The sequence below is a fragment of the Thamnophis sirtalis genome, unplaced genomic scaffold (genome assembly GCF_051295495.1).
Source record: "Thamnophis sirtalis isolate CommonGarterSnake01/CBP01778 unplaced genomic scaffold, rThaSir2_p1.2 scaffold_13, whole genome shotgun sequence".
NCBI lineage: Eukaryota > Metazoa > Chordata > Lepidosauria > Squamata > Natricidae > Thamnophis > Thamnophis sirtalis.
In genome coordinates, this window is record NW_028261393.1 from 307278 (window position 1) to 331521 (window position 24244).

At 61.9% G+C, this 24244-nt stretch overlaps 2 protein-coding genes and 1 pseudogene across 2 annotated transcripts; 1 reads left to right on the plus strand and 2 right to left on the minus strand.

The window, feature by feature from the left end:
- The first annotated feature begins 769 nt into the window (after positions 1–769).
- LOC106541076 (tetratricopeptide repeat protein 9A) lies at positions 770–2716 on the plus strand. Its single transcript, XM_014056403.2, has 3 exons — positions 770–1262; positions 2256–2438; positions 2561–2716. Exons 1-3 carry the CDS (start codon positions 893–895, stop codon positions 2641–2643), a joined length of 636 nt encoding a protein of 211 aa, XP_013911878.1. The 5' UTR covers positions 770–892; the 3' UTR covers positions 2644–2716.
- Positions 2717–4772: 2056 nt separating this feature from the next.
- Positions 4773–8174, minus strand: LOC148042859 (mitogen-activated protein kinase kinase kinase 10-like; annotated as a pseudogene).
- A 1604-nt stretch (positions 8175–9778) lies between these two features.
- On the minus strand, positions 9779–24067 carry WDR87 (WD repeat domain 87). The gene is given in 9 exon segments (XM_087727931.1): positions 9779–11102; positions 11204–14172; positions 14485–14822; positions 15354–15565; positions 16137–16938; positions 19066–19243; positions 19246–20968; positions 22785–22952; positions 23273–24067. Coding segments are annotated over 9 exon segments (7656 nt in total). The 5' UTR covers positions 23354–24067; the 3' UTR covers positions 9779–9917.
- Between the last annotated feature and the right edge of the window lie 177 nt (positions 24068–24244).

Consider the following 24244-nt stretch of genomic DNA (forward strand, 5'->3'; position numbering starts at 1 on the left):
AGGTGGGCGTGGGACCCCTTCTCTCCTTTTCTTCCTTCGTGGCTCATAAAGTTTTCTCACTTCATCTTGGTCCGTTTGTCTGTCTATCCCACGCCCTCCCTGCGGCCCTGAGTCTTGCACAATTACGCTCCCCCCAATGACTAAAAATAAAAAAAAGAGATTGTATGCAAAGAGACTTCATATGTCTAATAAAGTGTTTTATTCTCTTGAAAACACTTTTGCTTCTGAGGGCAGAAAAATGGGACGCTTCTCCCTCCCATGGAGCTGGCAGGACCCAGAAGACAGAGCTGCAGTGTGGGGCCCAGGCTTCTCAGGTCGCAGAGGGGCTGGGGGGGGGGGAGCTGCTGCTGTGGCCGCCGGCTGACTGTGCCAGAGGGAACCCCAGGCTTTGAATTCTCCCGCTCCAATGACATTCCAAGCAGCTTACAAGCCATTTCGACATTCATACGGAGCCATGAGCTGCTGCAAGCTGTTGCTAATACATCCCCGTTGACTGGCTCCTCACAACGCCTAGCCTTAGCCAGCTGTCTGACCACGCAGCTCCCTTCAAACTGTAGGAAAGCCGAGCTCGGAGTCCACTTGGAAATCGCTGGAGACGCTTTTCAGCATCGAACTGGGCACGGAGGCAGGCAAGAGGCGCTAGTCCGCCCACCCATTGGGACCTTGCCTGGAGCCGCCTCTCCCGGTTTAGTCCCGAGCCGTGCCGGGTCAGGCTGCTGGCGCTGAGGCGGGAGGAGTTTCCCACAATGCACTAGCGCGCTGTCCGCGGTGCTGAAGCGGCGCTCGTGCCTCTGTCCGCATCCCTCCCTCTACTCCCAGCCTCTCTACCAGCTCTCCGTCCGGCGGAAGCAGGCGTTAGGCGAGGCATGGATTTTGGCCAGTGAAGGCGGGGATGGAGGAGCGCAGCCCGTACCAGAAGAGCTGCCCGGAGGCCGGCGGGACCTCCTTAGTGCCGGGGACGGGCGGAGGGGCCTGCCGGGCCGGCTGCGCCGCGGCTGCGGAATTGGAGGCCAAGCTCCAGCGGGCGGTGGAATTCAAGGCGGAGGGGCATCGCTGCTACAAGCAGAAGAAGCTCCGCGAAGCCATCGGCAAGTACCACCGAGCCCTGCTGCAGCTGAAGGGACTGGAACCGCCGGCCGCCGAGGGGGGCGGCGAGGCGGCTGCTGCGAAGGGCAGCTCGCTGGTCGCCTGGCGTCACCTGTCCGCCGAGCAGCGGGAGCAGGCGGACAATACCGAGATGGAGTGCTACGACAGCCTGACTGGTAAGAGTCCGCCCCCGCCGCCGAGGGGGGAGGGAGGAGGAAGCCGCGTAGCCCTGGCCTCAGGCCGGGAACAGAGTGACCCGACCCCGCCCGCCCAGCCGGAGAGAGCCCTTCGGAGTCGGAGGCGGCTCCCAGCGTTGTGGAAGGGGCCTCAGTTGCCTGCCGACGCCCAGGGAAGCGCTGATTGGAGCCAACTGGAATTCTGCAAAGCTTGAAAAGGTGCCACCGCACTTCATGTTGCCATTTGGTCACTGAATGCCAATGAAACCTGCATTTCTCCGGTTGCTTCCCCCCCCCCCTTAATGTCCTCAGCTATTCCTTTCAATGGAGCCACGCCGTTCCCTGTACCTTTAAGAAGCCCCTTGCGTGATGGGCCGAGGCCGCCCCATTGGTCCAAAACAACGCTTTGCTTGACCCGCCCGCCTCACAGCTGCGCCCCAAGGAGCCGGGCGACGGCTCCCGGCCCGTCCTGGTTGTGGAGCGGACCGGCGTCCTTGCCTTGACACTAGAGGTGCGGGACGGAGGTCCTCCCCAGCGGCTGGCAGCTCCTGAGGTCTCCTCTGGGTCCTCCGTGTCACGTGGTTCTGCCACGACGAGCCCTTCTAGGAGCGAAACGGGGGCTCGAGCTGCCCTCCCGGCTGCATTCTCGGTGTGCAGAACGGAAGCGTTCAGCTGGGCCATTTCAGGCCGGATTTGTAGCCTGAAATGAACGTCGAGAACTTTGGTTTTGTCTCATAGACCCCCCCCCGCCCCCAGTTTAACCCCAAAGAGCTAATCTTGGAAGACAGGGGAAGCCGTCCGAGAGTCTCGAGAGGGAGCAGACCCCTCCCCCAATTTGCTGCAGCCTGACGCACCCATTGGCCCCGGGCTGGATCGAGCGCAGCGCCCCCCCCACCCCCCGGGTGGCTCAGTCTTGCCAAACCGCCCCCACCGCCGGTGAAAGCAGGGAAGGAGATGTGGGGTGTCTCGGTGCCCTCCGCTTTCTCCCCGCAGCCTGCCTCCTGCAGTCGGAGCTGGTGAACTACGAGCGAGTCCGCGAATATTGCCTCAAGGTGCTGGCCAAGGAGAAGGGCAATTTCAAAGCCACGTACCGCGCGGGCATCGCCTTCTACCACCTGGGCGACTGCGACAAGGCCCTGCTCTACCTGAAGGAGGCCAAGTGCCGCCAGCCCACAGGTGGGTTTCTGGACGGGCCCGGGCAAGAAGGGGGGCGAGGCCGCGCGCCACGTCGGGGGGAAGCGGGAGTGGGGCACTTCCCCGCCGGCCGCCTTTCCCGCTCACGGCCCCTCCACCCCCAGACACCAACGTCCTCCGCTACATCCAGCTGACGGAAATGAAGATCAGCCGCTGCCACCAGCGCGAAAAGGAGGTGACCGCGTAGGACAGAGCTGCCCCGCCCTCCGGCCCGGGCCTTGATCGAAGCCTCGGCTGCGTCCAAGATCGGGGAATCCGCGACGCCCGCTTCAACCAGAGACAGCTTGACCCAGAGCGACCCCCCCACCCCCACCCGGACTGCGGGCGGGAGAATGTAGGTTTTTTCCTGCCAAACACCTCTGGGGCGCCGAGTCCTTTCTTGGGGTGGGGACGGTCGTAAAGGGGACCTTCGACAGGCTCCAAGGAGGGGCTTCTGAAGAGGCGCTGGTGCCTTTCACGGCTCCCGTCCTGGGGGTTTTTTTATCGGAAGTAGGAGAAGGGTGAAAGCGAAGGGAGCAGGCAGAGGGCTTTGGAGCTACGGTCATCACACACACACACACACACCCCCAATGGGTAAACACAGCGTTCTCTTGGCCAGGTGGATCCCCCTCCGCCGCCGCCGCCCAGCAGCAGGGATTTCTAGAGGGGGGGAGGGAGGGAGGAAGGAAGGAAGGGAGGGAGGGAGGGAGGGAGGGAGAAAAGTGCCCATGCTGCTTCCTTCTTCCTCACATTCAGCATCTCACCTGGCAGGAAAACGCTTGTGTTGTTGCCCCCCTCCCCCCTTCTGCTCTGGCTGTTCAATTGCTCTGGTAGCCCTTGGAGGGGAGGGGAGATTTGTCCTGCTTGGCTGGTCCCCCTCCCATCTGCAGCCCATTCCCCTCCCTGGCCTGAAACCCAGGCTCTGGTTCTGGTTGGTGCCATGAGACGATCAGCCTCTCAAAATCCCTTGGGATCCTGACTGCCTAAGTAAACGACTTCTCTGGCAACCCTGGGGGAGGAGCCCTGGGGGCTGGCTGGGGGGGGGGAATGGGGTGCAGCTTCCTTGCACCAGGGCCACACAGAGGACAGCAATGCTAACTGGGAGAAGGGCTATCGATGCTCCCCCTTGCTCCTTTCTTGGGCTACCTTCACCCCCACTTGCAAGTCCTAGCCAAAGGCCCAATTCTGCCTGCCATCTGCAGCTGAAGCCCCGGCCAGGGTTAGGCATTGAGGAGAGGCAGCCAGTCTTCCTCTGGGTGGGGGATTTGCCCAAGTTGGGGGCGCTGGATGACCACTGTTTTCGCCTTGGGCTTCAGCCTGTGCAGGGGAGGAAAGCGTAGGCATGAGCATCCCAGGCATCCCTCCATCATGGCGGCTTTGGTCTGCCACTGCCCACTCCCAGCCTCCCCAGCTGGGCTTCTGGGTGCCATCCGGGGAGCCACTGGCCCCATTCCTCTTCTCCCCACCGAATCTCTGACTGTGCTCGGCCTCCACACCCGCCCTTCCTTCCTGGACCACACCGGCTCCTCCTCCTCCTCCTCCTCCTCCTCCTCGGGCCCAGCTGCTTTGGCCCCACTGGTTTCTCTCCATGGGGCTCACTGCAAAACCAGGGAAGGGGCTTTTGAGTGGAGGCCCTCGCCCCCCACCCTGGGCATCACCTTCCCCCGGGGCTTCAGGGAGTCCCAGCTCTACTGGATCCTCAGGGCATCGGCTGGAGGAACCTTTTGATCCATGGAACCCCCCCCCCCGTCCCCCAAAGTGGCCAGGCAACCTTTGCCAGACTCCCAGCATAACAAGGGGGGCCCTCCCTCCCAGGGTCTCTCCCACCTGCCCCTCGGAAACTTTTGCTCCACCCGACAGGCAGGTGTCTGCAGCGTTGGCCCTTCCCAGAGCAGATCCGGGTAGCTGTGGGGCTCATGGCAAAGGGCCCGCAGGCGTGGGGTGAAGCCGGGGCTTCCTGGGGGGCCCCAGCCCTGTCTGCCAGTTGAGGCTGCGGGAGCCCCTGCACTGCCATCCTGTGCTCCAAGCCCAGACGGGCCGAGGGAGAAGCGACCCAGCAGCTGCCGCCGTCTGGCGCTTCCTGCCCGTCTCCCACCCAGGCTGGAGAGGCTGGTGACCCCGTGACTCCCATCTCGCAGCCGGAAGCGCCCCTTCCGCCTCTTGATCCAGGGCTCCTCCTGGCCCAGCTGCAGGAGGCTCAGCTCCTGCTCCACTGGCACAGCTCCCCCTCCTGCATCCGGTGCTCCTCCGCGGACCACAGCAGCTCCTCCTCTCCCCCCGCTCCTCAGCTCCTGGGGCCAAGGGGGCACAGGGTGGTTGGCCACCTGCTGCTGGGCAGCTTCCAGCCCTTCCCCGTGAAATCCCAGCTGCCCAACCTGAACTCCAGGTCTGGCCCAGCTGGGCTCCTCCCGGCCCAGGCAATGGGCACGGTGAATGGGGGAGGGGGGGTCACCTTTTCTTTGGGGCGCGTATCATGAGCCCCGCGGCCTCCATCTTCCAGTCCTGCTGCAGCGACTGGGAGGACCCCATGGGCATCCAGAAGAGGGACGACTGCTCTATGGCCGCCAGCTGCCCCAGGATGCTGCCAAAGTCTGACCGGACAGGGGGGCTCTGGGCGCCAGCATTCTGCAGAGCAAAGCCGAGGGAAACGCCAGGCTTAATGTGTGAGGGCAGCCCCCGTGGAGGGCAGCGTGAATGATTTGGCCCAGTTTGGCCAGGTGGAAGGCATTTGTTTCAAGGCAAAATGGACATTGGCCTCAGGGCTGGACAGGAGAGCAGCGGCTGGCGTAGGAGCAGGAGAAGGGGCCACGTCAGAGGAAGAGGGCTGCCCTGCCCTTCCCCTCTGCTGCTCGGTAGGGAGCGGGAGACCCTCCCAGGACTGGCAGTGCCTGGCCTCAGCCGGGAGCCTCTCTCTCGCCTTCCAGGAGGCGGGCAAAGGGTCCCGGTCGCGTGGAGGGGATGGGCAGCATCAGCTTGCTCAGGGCCATGCTGCAGGCCACCGCAAGGGCGCCAATCTTGCGGTAGGGCACCTCGCCCGTGGGCAGCTCCCAGAGCAGCAGCACCCCAAAGCAGAGATGATTGGAGGAGCAAATGGACGCAGCGGCAGGCAGAACCCTTTCTCCCCAGCTAGGAAACCGGATCGTCCCCCGTCTCACTGAGCGCTGCTGCCTGGGCTCCACCCATTCCTTCGGCAAAAGAGCACCTGGGCACCTGGCCCAGAGCCAGCTGTGCGGGCACCAGTGGCTCCTGGCCCTTGTGGCCCAAACCTCTGCTCCACCACTCCGTGCCAAGAGGCTGTGCAGAGCCTTCTCCCGAGAGGAGCCCCCCGGGCCCAGTTCTGCCCTGCTGGGGAAAAGGGGGCGGCCCCTGCCTCCCCTCCCCCCGGTCACCTCGCTGCTCTGGGAAAGACAGAATGCTTGATGACCTCTGGCGCCATCCAGGCATAAGTGCCAGCTGCACTCATCTGAGTGGTTTTATGCCACTCGTGTGCCAGGCCAAAGTCGGTGATCTTGAGGGTGTGTTGGCTCAAGTCCGTGTGACCGATGCGTTCCAAGATCAGAACTGGGGGGACCGGGGGGGGGGGAGCCCCTCAGGCATCCGATGGGCGCCATTGCTGCCTTTTCAGCAGCCGTGGGGAGGGGGGGAGGGGCTGGGTTGGCTCTGCCCCCATGGTGGCTTAATCAGGAGCAAGGAAACTTTCCACAAAAGGGACACGCAGGATGTGTGTGTGGGGGGGGGAGGAGGTGTTTCCGGAGCAACCAGAAGACTGAGAGCTGTTTGACCTAGTGGTTAGGGAAAGCATGAGGCCATGAATTCAAGTGCCGCTTTCTCCACGAAAGCCGGCTGCGTGACCCCTCTCGGCCCACCTCCCTCACAGGGTGGTTATTGTGGGGAAAACAGGAGGAGGAAGGGGCGTTGAATGTGTCCACTGCCTGGAGCTATTTGTAAACAAAAATAATAATGAAGGTGGGGTATAAATAAATAAATGTAAATAAATAAACAATACACACCTACTGGAGAGCGTCCAATCTATTCCAAGGCTGCATTTGAAACTTTGGTTGGCAAAACCCTGTGCCCACAAAGGCAGAGTCACCGGAGGCCTCTCAAGGGCCTGGCCCGGCTCCCTCTCGTCCTCCCCTCTCGGCACCCAGAGGGAGGGCTGGAAGGGGGGCAGGACATGCGGTTGGACAAGGTGCTCTGAGCCAGAAGGGAGAAATGGCAGCAAATAGGGAGCATCTGATTAACTGGCCTGGAATAAATGCTTTGAGAGAAGGGAACTATTTTGCTGGCCTACTGGCAGCAACCGAATGCCACAGGCAGAGTAAGAGTAGAAGGGATCTCGGAGGTCTTCTAGTCCAACGCTCAAGGAGGAGACCTTATACCATTCTGGACAAACGGTGGTCCAATCTCTTCTTAAAAACCTCCAGGGATGGAGCCCCACAACTCCTGCAGGAGAGTCACTGGGGGGTTCAAACCCCTGTGGGCCTGGGAATCGGTGGAGCTGCCTGCCTAGAAGGGAGAGAGTTTGGGAGGACCAAGGGGGGGGGGATAGGTAATACAACCTCACCCCCACCAGAGGCCTCCGTCCAGATGGCTTACCATTGATGGACTTTAGATCCCAATGGACGACGGGAACCGGGGCTCCCTGGTGAAGGTACTTCATGCCCTGCGCAATCTGCCCAGTTGACCAGGATGCGAAGAGGGAGCTTCTTGCCCAAGCCTGGCTGAATGTCCCTCCGCAGGCATACTCCATCCCACGGCAGAGCTGGGGGGGCTCAGGCAAACCGCCTTCGGCGCAATGATGTTGCCACAGCATGGGAAAGAGCCAGGCCTCCTGGCACACTTGGTTCACTGTCCCGGTAAGCTCCTCCTCTGGGGGAGGAGCCTTCACTGCTACCTCTTCTCCCCCCCCCCCCCCCCGCACAGGCCCTCGCTGACCTTGCCAAAGCCCCCCACACCGATGGTCTGTCCAGCTCCAGCTCCCGGGAGGGGATTTCCAAGGGGGAGGAGGGGACCTGGGCATACTTGGGGTCACTGGACACGTAATTGCTGGGGAAGAGCCCCACCCTCTCCCGGAGTTTCCTGTCCACCAGCTCTCATCTCTGGAGTCCTTGGGCGGCACCTCCAGCAGGTCTCCCTGGTGCAGGCTCAGCTCCTCCTCGCCTGCGGCCTCCTATTAGAAACGGCCGCCCAGAAGGGGTTGGGGGCCAGCTGGTGGGTCCTGGGGGACCACCGCAGTCCTCCCTCTCCCTGCAGCCTGGCTCCATGGAGATTAGCAGCAACTCAAGCCAAGGCCCCGCTTCTCAGCCCTGCCTGGGGGCGGCCCAGGCTCTGGGGGCGCATCCTCCCAGCGGGGGGAGGGGGGCGACTCTTTGCCCGGGAATCTTCCGAAGGTCCAGGGAAAGGCGTCGCTCCCGGCGCTGCAAAGGAATCGGCTTCCTCCTCCCTTTGCCTTTTGCCCAGCCGAGGGCCTCCCCGTCCCGGTTGCAGAAGAAAGAGGCTTTACGTTTGCGCGGCGCCGTCGGCAGCCCCGCAAGCGAGGGCCCGGAGAAGCGGCGCTCGCTCAGAACGGCGTGGCCGAACACGCGGAGGGGCGCGCCCGAGACTGCCGGCGGGCTGTGGGACCTGCTCCCCCCTCCTTCCCCGAGACAGACAAACGGGAGGGGGGGACCGACGGCCAGGGGCAGCTGCCTGGGCGCGTGGGGGGGGGGGTTGCCTGGCGGTGGCTCACCTGCTCATCGGCCGCCCAGCTCCGGCGGGGGCTGCGGGCGGCGCTGCTCCGCGGCCGGTGGAGGGAGCCGGAGCCAGCGGCGGTCGAGCGGCCCGGAGCCCCCGCGGAACGCTCCAGCCCACAGCGAAGGCGTCCTCAGGCACGGTCCAGGGCCTGCCTCGGCTTGCCGGAGCTCCCTCCGCAGCAGCCCGCGCGGTGGCGGCGGCCCAGCCTCCGGATCCCGCCTCCCGTCGGCAGCCCCGCAAGCCTCGGGCCCGGGCGAGAAGGCGGAGGCGCTTGGCCGCGCTCCCTCCCCGCCCCTCCCGCAGCCCCGACGCCCCCCTCTCCCCGCTGCTGCTGGATCGCTCCCCTGTGCCCGGACGGCCAGGGATTCGTAGTTTCCCCTCCGGCTTCCCTCCCGGCTGGAGAGCGCAGCCTCTGCGGCCCCCGCCAGGTCGCGAATGCTAGGCGCCTCTCCCGTTCCTCCTGCCTGGCCGCCGGTCCGCTCGCCGGTCCGCTGGCGCTTCTTTGCTTTCCAGAGGCCGCGGGCGGGCTGCTCTTTCCGGCCTCTGACCGCCGCTTTTCCCCTTCCCAATCCGAAGGAGGTTGCAGCGCAACGTTGGTGGTTCAAGTGGCCAATTAGCCGTCTGGCAAGAGCCGAAGGGGGCTTTGTTTTCTCCTGAAGGAAGAAGAAGAAGAGGCCCCCTCCTCCTCCTCGCCCAAGAAGCTTCCGCAGTTCAGAACCGACGAAGCTTCTTGAGAAGCGGAACCACTTCTTCTTCTTCCTCAAGGAAAAAGCAAAGCCCCTCCCTCCAGTTACCTTTTGGAAAAGGTCCATCGGGACCACCTGGGTGACTGAGACTCTCCAGAGATGCAGTCTGCAAATGTTCAGCAGGTTTCAGCTGCAGGTGCCCCGGTCTGGCCCTTGACCTTTGGCCTGGAAGGCTGGGGGGCCTTCGGCGTTGCTGACCAGAAGGACTTCCCACCGTGCAAGCTGAGCAGTGGCTGAGACGCAGAACCCCCGGAGACCCCCGGAAGCAGCTGGGAGTGCAAGGCACCCTTATCTCGGAAGGCAGGTCCCAGAGACGAGGAAGGCCCCGCCCCTCCCCTCCCCTCCTGGTGCTCATTCATGTTCCGGTGGGCTTTCTGGGTGGTTTTCCAGCAGCGCCTTCAGGCCTCTGCGGCCAGACTGCTGCTGCGTGTTCTGGAGATGCAAGATTTGCTCTTCCCGCAGCCCAAAATGTCCCTCCGGTTTTCCCCAGGAGTGCAACTCAAAGCCAGCGGCCCTTTTTCACCCAGCCTTTCTGGTGGTCTGGCTTCAGCCGTCGCATCTCACAAAGGCCACAATGAAGAGAGAGCTCCCTTTGCCCTCTGCGTGATGTCTCTGCACCTCTTTTGCTGGTCTTTATTTCATATTCCTCGTCCCTGTGAGCATCCAGCCCAGGAAGGGGATGTCTGACCCGATTCAACCGGTATGTCATCATATAACGCACACACACACACACACACACACACACCCCTTTTGCCTCAGATTGACGCAGGGGACTGACAATGGCATAAATAACCAAGTGAACTTAAAACAATGATCCAGACAGATGGCCTGAATAACTAATTTATTTTACAGTTTGCATAAATTGCTCTCCCCCCCACCAAAAAACCCCCCCATTTCTCTCCACTCTCCGAGGCTTTAAAGAAGGAAAGGAGCCAAGCAGAGCCCCCTTCCGTGTCTGTGGGGAGGGAGGGAGGGATCCGCATGGACAGAGGGCAGGAAGCTAGGAGGAGGAGGAGGGGTGTGAATACACGTAGAGGCTCAGCCTGGGCAGCTTCCCCCTGGGGAAGAAGGTTTTCCACTTGAGGGAGAGGGGGCCAAAGTGGGTGGTGCCCTGCATCTTGAAAGGCTGCACGTTGTTCTGGTAGCTGAGCGGGATGACGTGGTGGAAGACCGGCTGTGGGGGCCGAAGCTGGGCGGAGTGGACGATCATCTCGTAGAGGATCCGCTGGCCCAGGTCGGCCTGTTGCCTCTTCAGTCTCAAGCAGCTGCTGGGCACGTACCTGCGCTGACGATGGTCGCCCATCAGCAGCTGCTGGATCATGGCCCGCACCAGCGGGTTGCTCACGCCGTAGAGGTCGAGCAGCGTGGCCGCCTGCTTCTGCCACCTGGCAGGCGCCACTCCCTCCTCCTTCATGGAGGCGATGGAGACGTAGAGGCCCATGAAGGCCTCCCAGTCCACCGCACTGGTCTCGTCCAGGCGGAAGATGTGTTGCCGGCCGCCCCGCCGGAGCATCTTCCGATGGAGGCGCCTGGTGGGCTTGGTCGTCTTGTACAGAGAGTCTTTGGGCAGGCGGTACCCCGTTGGCTGCGGGGTGCCCAGGGCCGGGCTCAGCTTCTCCATCTGCAGGAAGGCATGCCAGGCCTTCTCCCACTGCTGGCCCAGGGACCACGTCAGCTTCCCGTGGTCCCTCGCTGCCACCTGCTTCCTCAGGGATGACTTCTGCTCGCCCGGCCACCTGTCTGCCTCTGGGCCCTCTCCCCTCCACTCCTCTGCCCGGCCCTTCGCCCCCGCTTCCCCTTCCGCGAAGCCCAGCACAATGGGCCGTGATCTGAACTTGAGGCACCTCTCCCTGTGCAGCTGCTCCTGTTTTGCCCGCTGAGCCCTTTCATGCTCGGCCTGGAACTTCCCAAAGGCCTGCCTGAGGTTCTTCTTCAGCCAGGCCCTCCGGTCTTTCTTCCGGCGCTCCTCCCAACGCTGTTCCTGGCGCTTCCCCTGGCGCTCCTCCTGACGCTCTTCCCGGCCCTCCTCCCAGCGCTCCTTCCGGCGCTCCTCCTGACGCTCTTCCCGGCCCTCCTCCCAGTGCTCCTCCCGGCCCTCCTTCCAGCGCTCCTCCGGGCGCTCCTCCCGGCCCTCCTTCCGGCGCTCCTCCCGGCCCTCCTCCCAGCGCTCCTTCCGGCGCTCCTCCTGACGCTCTTCCCAGCCCTCCTCCCAGTGCTCCTCCCGGCCCTCCTTCCGGCGCTCCTCCGGGCGCTCCTCCCGGTGCTCCTTCCGGCGCTCCTCCTGACGCTCTTCCCAGCCCTCCTCCCAGCGCTCCTCCCGGCCCTCCTTCCGGCGCTCCTCCGGGCGCTCCTCCCGGCGCTCCTTCCGGCGCTCCTCCTGACGCTCTTCCCGGCCTCCTCCCAGCGCTCTTCCCGGCCCTCCTTCTGGCGCTCCTCCGGGCGCTCTTCCCGGCCCTCCTTCCGGCGCTCTTCCCGGCCCTCCTCCCAGCGCTCCTCCCGGCCCTCCTTCCGGCCCTCCTTCCGGCGCTCCTTCCAGCGCTCTTCCCGGCGCTCCTCCTGAGCCCAGGCCTTCTCCGCCTTCTGCTGCCAAGCCTGCAGCCAGGCATTGTTGGTCAGCCGCTGCTTTAGGTTCCTGGCCCGCAGCACAGCCTGGACGGACTTGAAGAGCTTCTTCATCCGGGCGCCATATTGCCTGGGGCTGGCATTCCAGGGCTTGTGGGCCTCCACCACCTCCCTGAGCTGCCCGAGCACAGACTGCTGTTCTTCTGACAAGGACTCCTGCCTCTGCTCAGCCTCCTTGAGCAGGTCCTCGGCTTTTTGGAGCACAGCATCAGCCGTCTCCTGCAGGCGTGCCGTTGAGGGGACCTCGACCAGGGAGACCAGGCGGAAGAGGGTCTGGAAGGCGGCGGAATCCCTCCTCTGCAGCTTTTCTGGCTGAGTCAGGAGTTCCAGGAGCAGCTGGGCCTGCTCCATCGGCTCAGCCTCGGCCTCCGGAGCCTGGCCCATCTCCCACAGGGTCACCAAAGCTTCTCTTTCGTCGTCGGAGAGGAGCCAAATGCTCTCGTCGTCCACGGTCTCCGGGAAGCCCACCTTCTCTTTATCAAAGAAGGGGGCCCTTTTCTCGGCCCACTCCTCCTCTTCCTGCTCCAGCTGCGTCTCCATTAGCTTTGCCTGGGCCAGCAGCTGGGCTCTTACCTCCACCAGCTCCAGGAGCCTTTCCTCTGGCATCTCCAGCATGGCGGCTTCAGCCAGTTCCCGGGCCCTGATCTCAGCCAGTTCTTGGGCTCTTTCTTCAGCCAATTCCAGAAGTCTCGCCTCGTCTATTTCTATCGGCTCTTCCTCCGCCAGCTCCAGAACTCTGGCCTCGTCCACCTCTACTTTGGCCGACATGGCCAACTCCAAGGCTCTTTCCTTGGCCAGTTGCTCAGCTATTAACGGCACCAGTTCCTGCAGCCTTTCCTCCGCCACGTCCCCCTCCAGTCCCTCGGCCTGGACGATCTTTTTCGCCTCCTCCAGCGCCCTCTCCATCGCCTCCTCCATCACCGTCTGCTGGGCTTCCACCAGCACCTTCTCCCAAGCTTCCGCCAGGGCCTTCTTTTGGGCCCTGAGCAATGCCCGTTCTTTGGCCTCGGCCAGAGCCGCCTGGTGGGCTTCAGCCAGGGCAATCTCCCTGACGCTTCCCAGGGCCTCGTGCAAAGCTCTGGCCTTCAGTTCCTCCATCATCCTGGCCTTGACTTCTACCCTCATCTTGGTCAGCGTGTCCTCCGACAGCTGGGTCAGGATCCTCTGGGAGCCCACTGGGAGGAGCAGCTCTTCCACGCTGGGCAGCTCCTCCTGGGCCCTCTCTGCTTCCTCCTCCTCCTCCTCCTCCTCCTCCTCCTCCTCCTCCTCCTCGCCTGCAGGCCAGCCTTCCGCCTTCTGCACAGCCCCTTCTTTTCCTCCCCTTTCAGCAGCTTCCGGTTCCTTCCGCCTCCAGGACTCTGCTCCCCGTGCTCTGCCTCTGGAGGGCTCCTTCTCCAGGGGGAGATCCCGCTCTTTTGCCCTGGCAGGCACCTGCTCTCTGCTCCAAGCAAGCTCCTGCTCCCTGGCCCTGGTCACCGACTCCTGCTTGCCTTTGGAAAACTCTTCCATCCTGGCACCCCATTTCTCAGACAACTTAGCTACGCGCTTCGCTTCTTTTTCGGAGGCCCCTTGGAGCAGCTTCCCCACTTTAGCTCCGCGATGCCGGCGGCTCTTCTTCTTTGCCACTGTGGCTCTCCCCCGCGGCCCCTTCTCCGCCTCGTCCTGGCTGGGCTCATCCGTCTCCGAGCTGCTGCTGGTCCTGTCTTCAGCCGTCCTCACGGCCAAGACGGCTTCCAAGCTCTCCTCCGACGGCTGGAGCCACGACTCCTTCAGGGAGAGCTTGACGAAATCATCCATGTATTTCCTCCAGGCGGGGGGCTCTGTGCTCAGCTTCTCCTGGGAGCTGAGCAGGGCCTGCCTGAGGTCGGCCAGGAGCTCCCAGGAGAGCCTCTGGCCGGCGAGGGCCTTTTGGGCGGAGGCCAGGAAGTCCTCCCCTACAGTGCGCCCTTCGACCGAGGGGGAGATGCGCAGCATCATCAGCTTGTAGAGGTCGTCGCGCCAGTTGGATTTGTCAGCCGCATACTGCTGCTTGGGGTCGATGAGGATGCCTTTGGGGGGAGGGCCTGGGGCACTTGGGGGCCCGGGGGCCCAAGGGGCACTTGGGGGCCCGGGGGCCCAAGGGGCACTTGGGGGCCCGGGGGGACCCGGGGGGCCCGGGGGCAGTGTGGGTGGCTCCACAGGACTGGGTTTGGCCTGTATGAGGCTGCCGCCGGCCTTGGGTTTCGCCGGAGGCACCACTGCCGACGGTGCCGACGTTTCCTTCCGGACCTTCGTGCTCTTCAGCATCTCCGAGTAGAGCTGCGTGCGGGTGTCCCGGCGCTGCAGGAGAATCGGCTGGGCCCGCTTCCGCAGCTTCCTGAGCCGGTGGACCTCCTGGGGAGCGGAGGGCGGGGCCCTGGCCTGCCGCAGCTTCTCCTTTTCACGCTGCGCCTTCTTGGCGGCCCGCAGCTCTCTTGTGCCGGAGCTGCCGCTGCTGGTGGTGGGGGAGCCGCTGGCGCTGGTGGCGTGCCGGCTGGGGCTGCTGCTGCTCTCTGGGGCTTCAGGGAATGGCGCCATGGTGACCCCCTTCCCTCGGGCCTGCTGGATGCGGGGCAGCTTCCTGGGGGAGGGCTGCTTGGCCCCCTCGGTGACAGCTGTGGGGCAAGTGGAGAGAGGAGATGAAGGGGGGGGGTGCACGTGAGAAGCAGACACCCCTCCCCCCCCAAGCCCTGGTTTCCAACCACCCATCTCATCCACGGCATCTGTGCGAAGAGGAACGTCCTTTTCTGGAGCAGCAGGAACTGCCCCCCATCAGAGCCAAGCCTTGGGATCCAGGCTCTGAAGAGGTTTTGGGGTGCCCCCAACAGCCTTCTGGCATTCCTGGAGCATGGTTGCAGAGGCCCCACAGGATGCGGGGCCGCAGGGGAGCCACACTGCTCCCAAGGCGCAAGGGGGGGGTGTCTTACCTCGAGCCTCGACCTCTTTTCTTCCCGAGCGGCCAAAGACCCCCATCCACCGGGCCTGGCCTGCCTCTAGCCCTTCCGGCTCTCCGTACTCCTCGGCCAGTTTTCCAGAGATGCGCCTGTGCCGGGGAGAGGCAGGGTGCCCCAAGAATTGGGCCTCTGGCAAGGGATACTCAGACATGAGGAAGAGGTTGGCTGTCAGCTGATTCTCCACGCAGGTCATCAGCCTTTCGGTGCCCTCCGTCAAGGCGTAGATGGCTTCATCCTTCGAGCTGGCCACGATGCCAGCCGCTCGGACTCTCCGAGGAAAGGCGGCTCTTTCTTTCTGGCTCAGCACCCTGCTGGAAAGGCAGAGAGACCCCCGCGTGAAGGCAGGGGCTCCAGAGGGAGGGTGCTTCCCCGCCCTGGAGACCTTCCTGCTCCACATCACTCGGTCCCCGAAGCCCTGCCTGCAGATGCTGAAGCTCCCACCTCTGGCGGCTCTCCTGGCGCTGCCCTGAGTGGAGAGGGAAGCAGCCTCGGGGGCCTCTTAACCAGAGCCCCCACGGCCTACCTTGGTAGAGGCAGAACCCCACCGGAGGAGGAGGAGGAGGAGGAGGAGGAGGAGGAGCCACTGAGTTTCCCACCCCAGAAGACTCCGGGGGCTGGGAAGCCGGGGTGGAGGCAGACGTCTCCACCCTCCTCCTGCTGCTGCAGCAGGAATTGGGGGCTGCCTCAGCTGGTCTGCAGGGCAAGGAAGGGAGCAGCTCCCAGGATAAAGTGACCCTTCCAGGGCGGAGGAGAAAGGCCTGGTTCTCACACGAACAGAGAGAGAGAGGGGGGGGGGGGGACACGCCTTTTCCCTTCAGCCGGGCGGGGGGGGGGGGGCTCACAGGTCTTCCAGGTGGGCTGTCGCCTGATGCTGCATTTCCTGCTTCAGGACGAATTTGTCGGTGATTCCGGCCACCGAGTCGAGCAGGGAACGCGCCAGGTCCCGCACTTTCTTGTTCTCGTCCATCAGGGCCTGGGCCAGGGGCACCACCTCCTGTTCCCCCAGGAGGTCCATCTTCCCCAAGGCCTCCCAGGCCGCCAGCCGCATCCTCACCTGGGAAATGAGAGGCCTGGGCTGAAGCAGGATGCCCAGAGCTAGGCCTGGACCTGGCTCAGGATCCCTGCTGTGCCAGCAGCTCCATTGGCTGCAGCAATTCTGGCTAAATAACAAAGCTGGGTAAAGACTAAGCAGGTGGTGCTGAAGGCGGGAGCCTCGGCCTCTCCCCCTCCAAGGCCCCCTGAGCCAGCTGCTCCCCCCTCTGCCTCAAAGCCCTGGAGGAGAGGAAGGCTGGGTGCACACAGGGTGCCCCCCTCTGGATGGTTGCCAGCCCTGCAGCTCCAGAGAAGCAGCTGCCTCTCCCTGGGAGGCGAGGAGCTCCGGCCTTCTCCTCCTTGCGCCCCCTCTCCCCCCCCCCCCCCACACTGTCAATGGGCTCTGCGTCCATCCTGGGCTTGAGGGGGGAGGAAGAACTGCCTCCTCCTCCTCCTCCTCCTCCTCCTCTCTCACCTGCTCAACCCCCAACTGCCCTTCCCCCACCGCTCCTCTCTGGTCACTGCAAGGGGGACGCGGGCAGTGACAGCCGGGGACTCCCCGGAGGTGCCCCGGAGGCCCCGCCTGCCCTGACCTCCTTGTGGGTGGTGTCCTGGATGAGGCGCTCAAAGGCCATTTCCTGTATGCTGGAGGGCAGCGCGTAGGACTCGGACAGCTGCACCAGCGCGGAGGTGCAGAGCAGGTAGGTGGAGTAGGGGACGTCGTCCATGAGGTTGAGGATGGCTTTCATGATGGCGGGCAGGGTGGTGTCGCTGGGCTTGTGCCTCAGCCAGCGCTTGTTCATGATCTCCGCCAAGAGGTCCCGGTGGGACCTGGTGCCCGAGGGAGTCTGCTTCATCTTCTGGGCCTTTTTCTTCCGCGCCTTCTCCATCAGCTCGGACGTGTCCCACTCCGGCATCTGGACCTTGACCAGCTTCCTCCTGGGCAGGGGGTCCCGGGTTGGCAGCAAGGGGCACCAGAGGTCGGGGGGAGTCCCCTTGGGGAAGAGATGAGCCCGGATGACCGAGTTGGGGACGTAGCCGTCGGGAGCAATCGGCCAGGAGTGCCCTTGCTGGAAGCGGATGGTCTGGAGCAAGGGCAGCTGCTGCACCATCCGTGGGAGGCCACGGTAAGGCGGTGGGGGGGCGAGCTTCTTCTCCAAGGAAAGCCCGAGAGGGGGCTGCGAAATGAGCTGGTACTCCACCGCAAACTCCGGCAGGGTTTCCTTGGGGGGCGGTGGGGGCAGCCCATAGAAATCGGGGCCGGGAAAGACGCCCCCATCCCTGCCGACAAACTCCACCACCACGGCCACATTCTTCTCCATCACGACCTCCTTGTGGTTGGTGAGGGGCTCCATCCGCTCAAACTTCTTGGCCTGCTTGCCCACCTGCAGGTACCTGAACAACGAAGGATGGTGGAGCGTGAGAATCAGAAGCCGCCTCCTTCTGCTAACCATACAGCACGTCACCCCCGACCTCCCACGCAGTTCACCAGCAGGTGCCCACTTGCTGCCCCCAGAATTCATAGCCCAAATGTGGGCACCAGATGGCAAAAGGTGGCCATGCCGTCTCCCGATCTGATTTCCCAACAGTGCTCAAGGTCCTTTGATCTTTAATGGAAAAAGCATCACTTGTTCATCCACCCTAATTGGATCAGGTGTCCCTCTCCATTAGCCCCCCTTCTTCAAAACAGTCCCCCAGCAGAAACTGTCTGGGCAACCTGCAGGCCCCACCATGCTCCATTTGCTCCTGCCACTCGTGGTCTCCTGGCACAGCGGAGGAAAGAGGGCATCTGCCCGTGGATACTTGGTTAAAAGCATGGCAACTGCCAGAGAGCAGGGAAGGGTGGCAGTCAAAACAGCTCTCCCTTTCCAGGGGGACTGGCTCGGTCTTTCTGCCGCTGACTCTGCCGGAGAACAACGACGCCCATGGGGAAAAGGGGTGCCCCACCCCACTGTCCTCCCTGGAGCAATTCAGCTGAATCTGACCTCAGGCGGATGGACAGAGTGGACTGCCTGTCGCATGAACGAGGTAAGGGAACTCACAGGAAAATGGAAATGCCAAGGAAGATGCTGGCTGGAGAAAGAGGCGATGGTGAGTGGTAAGGAACTAAGGAATGATTAGGATGGATAAGAGGTGCAGACAGTGGTTGACGTGGAGGTAGCCCCTCTCTCAGACAGGACCCCAGGATGTCTGGTCCACGCAGAGCTTCTGCAATCTCAATCTAAAGAGGCTTGGCTGACTACTGGGGATTTAAGGAGATGAGGTGGTCATGGCCATCATCAAGCCCAAAGGAAGAGGCCAGCAGAGGGAGAGGAGAAGCCTCCTCCAGGGCGGGAGGCCAAGGACTCAGCATTCTCCTCCCTTACTTTCGATCAATATGAATGGGTGAGGTTATTCCCCAGAGTTGGGCCAGGTATCACGCAGAGGAGACAGTATATTTCAATCCCAGGTCAGCAAGTTATGTTGGATTTCTTCAATGAAACTCGGTCAGCCTTTCAAGGGTTCAAGCACTGGAGACCCAGCCTGCACAGGATGGGCTCTGTTAAGCATAAACTCGGGGAGAGGACAACGGTCTCAAGAGAGGTGGATCTAAACGAAGCTACATAAATCCGTGATGCAAAGAAAATCCACATTAAACTCAGAGAGTATGGCTACGATAATGGGACCAGCCAAGTTAATTACTTCCCATATTAATACAAATTACTTAGGCTGTGATGCAAACATAGAATTAAATCCGTGAAAATGTAGCTGGGCTACAGGTTCAAAAAGCAGGAGTGATGTAAAGAAATGGCTGATCCAGAAGGGGGAATCTCGGCCGGCAATTCCACAAACATCGCCACCTTCATCAGCTCTTCATCCTCTGGTCTGAGGCTCTTCCTGCTTGAGAAGAGCCCAGTCAGAAGCAGAGGCAAAGGGGCTCCAGAGCCACAAAGCCCACGGAGGTCCTGGACTGAGCCCTCCGAAGGTCTGCAAGAATGAGAGTCTTCCAGCCCAATCATCCCAGGAAAAGCTTCAAAGCTCAAGCTAGTAAGAAACTTGAAGGGACAAGTAAGAGGAACATTCAGTGTCGGACCTACGAGAAGAGCTTCTGTGAAAAAGCCCCGCGGGAGCCACGCTGAGGCAAAGTGCTTTGCATGTGGCGGATGTGGGGAGAACCTTTGGCCGAGGAGCAGGCTTGTGTCCACTGTCCAACTGGTACAGTAGTGGTAAAAAAAACCACACTACGCAAGGCAGAAACCTGCAGATAGCTGGAACAGGCAAAGGTAGATGTTCTCCAGATAAAGAATCATAAAGAATCACCATAAAATTCAAATCCCAATGAAGCCTGTTAAGCCAACAAACTGCAGATACATGACAGATTGATGACAGAGATAATGGATGGATGGATGGATGGATGGATGGATGGATGTAGATGGATGTAGATGGATGTAGGTAGGTGGGTGGGAAGGCATTGATAGAAGATAGTTATAGAGATGATAGATCATTTTAGCCACCCAACCAAAACACAGGGGAGCCACTTACTTGGGCACAAAAACGATGTCGAAGGTAAGAAGGAAGCGGGGGAGGAAGGGCAGTGGACGCTCAACTGCGTCATCCCTTACACGCTGGGTCAAGAGCCTGGCGAGGGGCTTCCTTGGCAGGTACGTGACGCAGGAGATGAAGTAGATGTCCGTGCTGCAGCCCACCACCAGGTCCCCCGTTGGTTGGCAAAACAGACGCGGCTGAACTTGAGGGTGGTGTCAAAGTCCACCAGCATTTTCCCCAGGAGGTCCCAAATGCGGACGGAGCCGTCGGAGCCCCCGGTCACCAGGAGGCCCAGGGCGTGGCAGTAGTCGAAAGAGGTGATGGTGCTCGAGTGCATGGCTGCCGTCTCATTCCAGAAGGGGTTCTTTGCGCCAGGAACCAGGGCTGCCTGGCGCCACAGCCGGACTCGGTTCTGGTCCGTCAAGGCACAGATGTACCCGGGGATGAGCAGGAGGATGTTGATCCTGCAGTTGGTGCTGGGGATGACCACCAGGGGGAGCACCTCCAGCAGGCTGTTCTTCTTCAAGATCACTTCCGAGAGGATGATGTATTCATCGAGCCCGTAGGAGCAGAGGAAGGAGGCTTCCCGTGAGTGGTACGGCAGGTGCCCTGAGCCCGAGAGGCTGCTGAGGGCCACCACGTTGCCGTCGTGCAGTTTGCGGCTGCCCATTCGGTACAGCTGCTGGGTGACCGAGCGCACTTTGCCACTCTTGAACCCGCTGAAGATGAAGCTGGTGGCCCGGCCATCCAGGTCCAGGCGGCTGTACGCCAAGCACAGGACCTTGTCGTCCATGCTGTCCGTCGTGTGCAAAATGTACTTGGCTGGGCAAGGGTTCTTAGTGGTGTCCAGCACGTAGATGTCACTCGTGCCCATCGTCACCAGGAGCTCCTCTCGGTCTGGGTCATAAACATAATCCAGGGCTTTTTCCAGCAGCTGGAAGGGCCAGGTGACAAACAGCATTTCTCCCGTCACAGGGGACAAGAACCGGACGACCCCGTCTTCCGTGGTGGCCAGGAGGCGGGCTGTGTCTGGCCCACACTGCACACGCACCAGCCTCTTGAGGGAGGACTTGCTCCTGCTGAAGAGCTGGTAGAAATTGTTGACCATGCGGATGGAGAAGGTGTACTGGGTGCGGAGGAAGAAAGTCTCCTCGTTGAGGAACTGCATCTGGAAGACCTCCTCCCCAATGTCCACCCGCCGGAGGAGCTCGCAGGTCGTCAGGTTCCACTCCTTCAGCTTCCCATCCAAGGAGGCAGTCATGAAGCTGTGCACGGCCATCCGGACGATGACGTTGCTGATGGCACTCTGGTGGGCCTTGAAGTCCCTGACACGGGTACCCGTGTCAAAGTTCCAGACCTTGACGTCCCCAGCCAGGTCTCCTGTGTAGAGGAAGCTCTGGGGCCAATGGGCAGCGCAGCAGGTGAGAGAGACCCCCTGGCTCATCTGGAAGGTGCGGATCTGGGCTTTGGTCTGGTAGTCATACACCCGAATGACGTTCTCGCAAAGGGCCACCAGCATCCTCCGCTCCGGCTCCACCTTCAGAAAGTGCACAAACTCGCCAGTCGCAACACACACCTCCTGCGTGACACTCATGGAGGGAGCCTCCAACATCAACAAGGCCCAAAAAGCCACCACTCCGATGGCTCCGGAAATCAGCTCACACGTGTCTGGACTGTAGCACAGGCTGGTGACCGAATAGGGGGAAGACATCTTGGAGAGCAGCTTGAAGTCCCGAGTGTGGTCCCCAAAAAAGCGGAAGTGGATGTCATCGCAGTAGGCCACAAAGAGGTGCACGTGGGGGGCGTAGGCGATGATGAGGACCCCCGGATGCTCATCTAAGGTGTACATCTTCTCCGTCACTGAGCTCTCGTCCTCCACGCTATAACTCCAGACACGCACCTGCCGGGAAAGGGGAGGAGTCAGCAAAAGTGGCCGCTCAGGGAGCAGGGGAGTTGCGCGCTGCCTTTCTTTCATTCAAGGCTGGTGCCCACCTGCTCCGTCAAGCCCTCCGACCCAATGCCGCTTGGAGGGAAGAGGCTGGATGGACAGAGCGGAAAGACCCCCCCCTCCTCCTCAGGCCTGCCTGCAGTGGGACCGCAGCAGGGGGCTGGGAAAAGAGAGTTGGGCGCATGTTCTGACCCAGGCTTCCCAAGAGCCCGAAGCAAACTCCTTGTCCAGACAAAAAACCCTTTTATTAATTGACTGTGAATTCTGCTCATTCACATCCAGCAAAGTCTTTGAGGGAGGATTTACAGTCACAGACCTTCTCTGGCTTGGAGAGCTGCCAGGCCGATCTCTGCAAAACTTGGCAAGGAGTCTCTGAGAGACACAAACTAATTAAGCAAACTAATTGGCTCCTGCAAACTCCCCTTTCGCTCCTCTTTTATTTCCTCTGGGAGGGGCCATTCGTGGTCCACCTGTGGCCATCAGCCCCTGTTCTTTAGCTGTTCTCTTAGTCTGGCCATTCTGCACATGCGCGCCCTGGGAAGAGGCTCCAGCTGTTCTTCTGCCTCACTGATGTCTGACTCTGAAGGCAGCTGATACCTGTCATATGGCCCTGTTCCCCTCTCTGCCTCCGACACAGAGCCCTCCTCAGAGCCTTCCCCAGACTCCAGGACTGGCCCAGGTTCCTCCCCAACCTCCTCACTGTCCGAATCTGCTGCCGGCTCTGCTGGCCATTGGCGGGCCACAACATCTCAGAGGGAGAAAAGGAATCTGGGAGATCAGACTGCAAGGAGCCTGGGATCTTGTCTAGCTGTGAAAGAGGATCCCACCACCACAGTCAGAGCATCTTTGGGCACAGGGAGGAGGGACTTGCTGATTCGTTTGACCAGCAGGACTTGCTGTGGTCCCCCAGCGGCCTTCGGAGCCGGCAGCAGAGTCAGACAATGAGGAGGCTGGGGGGGAACCTGGGCCAGTCCTGGGGAAGGCTCGGACAAGAGCCTGGGCCATCTGGTAGTTATGTGCTGCCTTCGGAGCCTCCCGAGTCTGACATCAGCGAGGCAGAAGAACAGTGGGAGCCTGTTCCCAGTGTGCGCATGCGCAGAGCTGCAAGAAGGCAAGAACAGTTAAGACAAAAAGGACGACTCGGGAGTGAGGCTTGGAGATGACCGGCCCCTCCCATCAGGCGTAAAAGGGGAGCGAATGGAACCTTTGCAGGAAGCAACTTAGTTCATATAGTCGGTTCAAGCTCTGAGAAGCCCCGTTTGACTCTGTGCTCCCTTTGGCCTTGCAAAACCAATTGGCCATGAGGTCTCTGGCAGCGTTTCAAGGGAGAGAAAGCTGGGGGCTTATCCGCCTTACCCTGAAAGACTCTGGCGACGCCTGTCGGACTCTTCACAGACTGTTTGTGAATCGTTATGGGTTGGGAATGGCCACAATTCACAGCCATTTAAATAAAAGAAAAGGGTTTGGGGGAGGAAGGTTGCGATTGGTGCTCTCTCAGGAAGGTCCGAAGAGGACTGGGGCACAGAGGGCAGCTTACCTCTTGGGCAGGGGAAGGCAGAAGGGCTCAGGGCTGCTCAAGCCAGGTTGGAGAACACAGGACCAGAGCGGCCTCAGGCACCGGGGGCGGGGAGGAGGGGGGGGGACAAGCCGGGTCCTCCTTTAAACCAGGATAGATGCAACCAAGGAGGCCAGCAGCTAGCCGTGCCCTGATCCAGCAGTGGAACCACCGGACTCTCTTGGGGGAGCCTCTTCCCTCCCTGGCACTCACCCTGTTCTGCCTGGCCCTCTTCCAGGTGAACGAGGCAAAGAAGTTCCCCCACTCGGTTGCGTAGTAGCAGAAGAGCGGCATGTAGCTGGGGAAGCAGCTCTCCCGGAAGACGATGCTGGGCCTGTCGCTCAGGAGAAAGGGGGTCCCCTCCGCCCCTTCCGGCAGGGCCTGGGCCAAGAGAAAGGGGGGACGGAGAGGCTGTGTGGAGGGGGGGGGCAGCACCAAGCCAGGGGCAGAAGCCAGAGCAGTAGGGCTGGGGAAGGGGATGGGGGGGAGGGCTGACTGCTGACACAGCTGTACCCTCTCCTGGATCAGCGAGGCCAGGGGCCCCCTCCCCATCGCTTCAGTGACAAAGAATCCCCTTCCCAGGATTTCTCTTCCCCCTTCCTCTTCTCTGTTTCAAGGTTCTTTGAGACCCTGGCCTTGATCCCCCACCCTGCTCCACGGCCCCCTCCCACTCTGGGCCAGACTGGCTTCGGGACCCTCACCTTTTGCAGCTCCAGCCTCTCCCTGAGTTGGTCCTGGAGCTCCTTCCACTCAGGGGCGACCCGGACGGGGCCGTTCAGCATCCTGTCTCTGCTGGCACCGTCCCTGTAGCAGCCTGGGAAATGTGGATGGCAGGCACTGGCTCAGTTCTCATGGAGCTCCACCAGGGTTTGTGGAAGAAGCCGTAATGGTTGGGCCAAGAACCGCTGCTGAGCCCTGAAGCCCAAAAGCCGCATGAAAGTGGCTTGATCCCAGCCCCCCAGCCCCCCCCCCCCCCCGGAGAAGCAGCTCAGAAGGGCCTCTGGAGCGGGGGAGGGGGCGCTCGATTGCTGAAGGTGCCACCAACTGCTTGGCAAAACAGTGGCAGCCGCCATTCTCCCTTTCAGCCCCGGGGTTCACAGAGGGTCTCCCTGCAGGGACCACCATCCTGCCCAGAGCTTTGGTCTTTTCTTTCTTTCAAAAGCTTCCCTGTGGTTGCAGGGTGCTGCCGCCTGGGCTTGGAGGGAAACGGGCCTTTGGCAGGGGGGGCCCTGGTGGCGGCTGGTGGGCACTGCCCAGGGGACGGAGTGGGGGGTGAGGGGAGGCCCAAAGGACCAGGAATCACTTGCCTGGAGCCTTGGAATCCCAGGAGAATCCCCGGAGGGCTTTATGACGTCACCGCATTCCACCCAATGGGCAGGGAGCCCCCGTGGAGACGGGGCTGGGGGCTGGGACTCCTCCCGAGGGGGGCGGGGGGCGGAAAGAGGGGGCTGGGCAGCCGGGCGACCTTAGCCAGGGGTAGAAGGGATCGTGGGGATCTTTCTCTGCCCCGTGTTGCAAGACCAGGGACTGCACTGAATGGGAAGCTCTGTTCGCCGGTCCAAATATTTGGATCCCGGAGGAAGGAAAAGGGCCCGGGATCTTCGGGGAGGTTTCCATCTGACAGAGCAAGAGCGCGACGTCCCTCCTGGCTGAGCGCTGCCGGTTCTTCCCGG

Bases quoted from the DNA above. Each gene is read 5' to 3' on its own strand.
- LOC106541076 (XM_014056403.2), top strand. From the start codon at position 893: ATGGAGGAGCGCAGCCCGTACCAGAAGAGCTGCCCGGAGGCCGGCGGG. The intron at 1,263-2,255 runs GTAAGAGTCCGC...TTCTCCCCGCAG, and splicing joins GTGCTACGACAGCCTGACTG to CCTGCCTCCTGCAGTCGGAG. The intron at 2,439-2,560 runs GTGGGTTTCTGG...CTCCACCCCCAG, and splicing joins CAAGTGCCGCCAGCCCACAG to ACACCAACGTCCTCCGCTAC.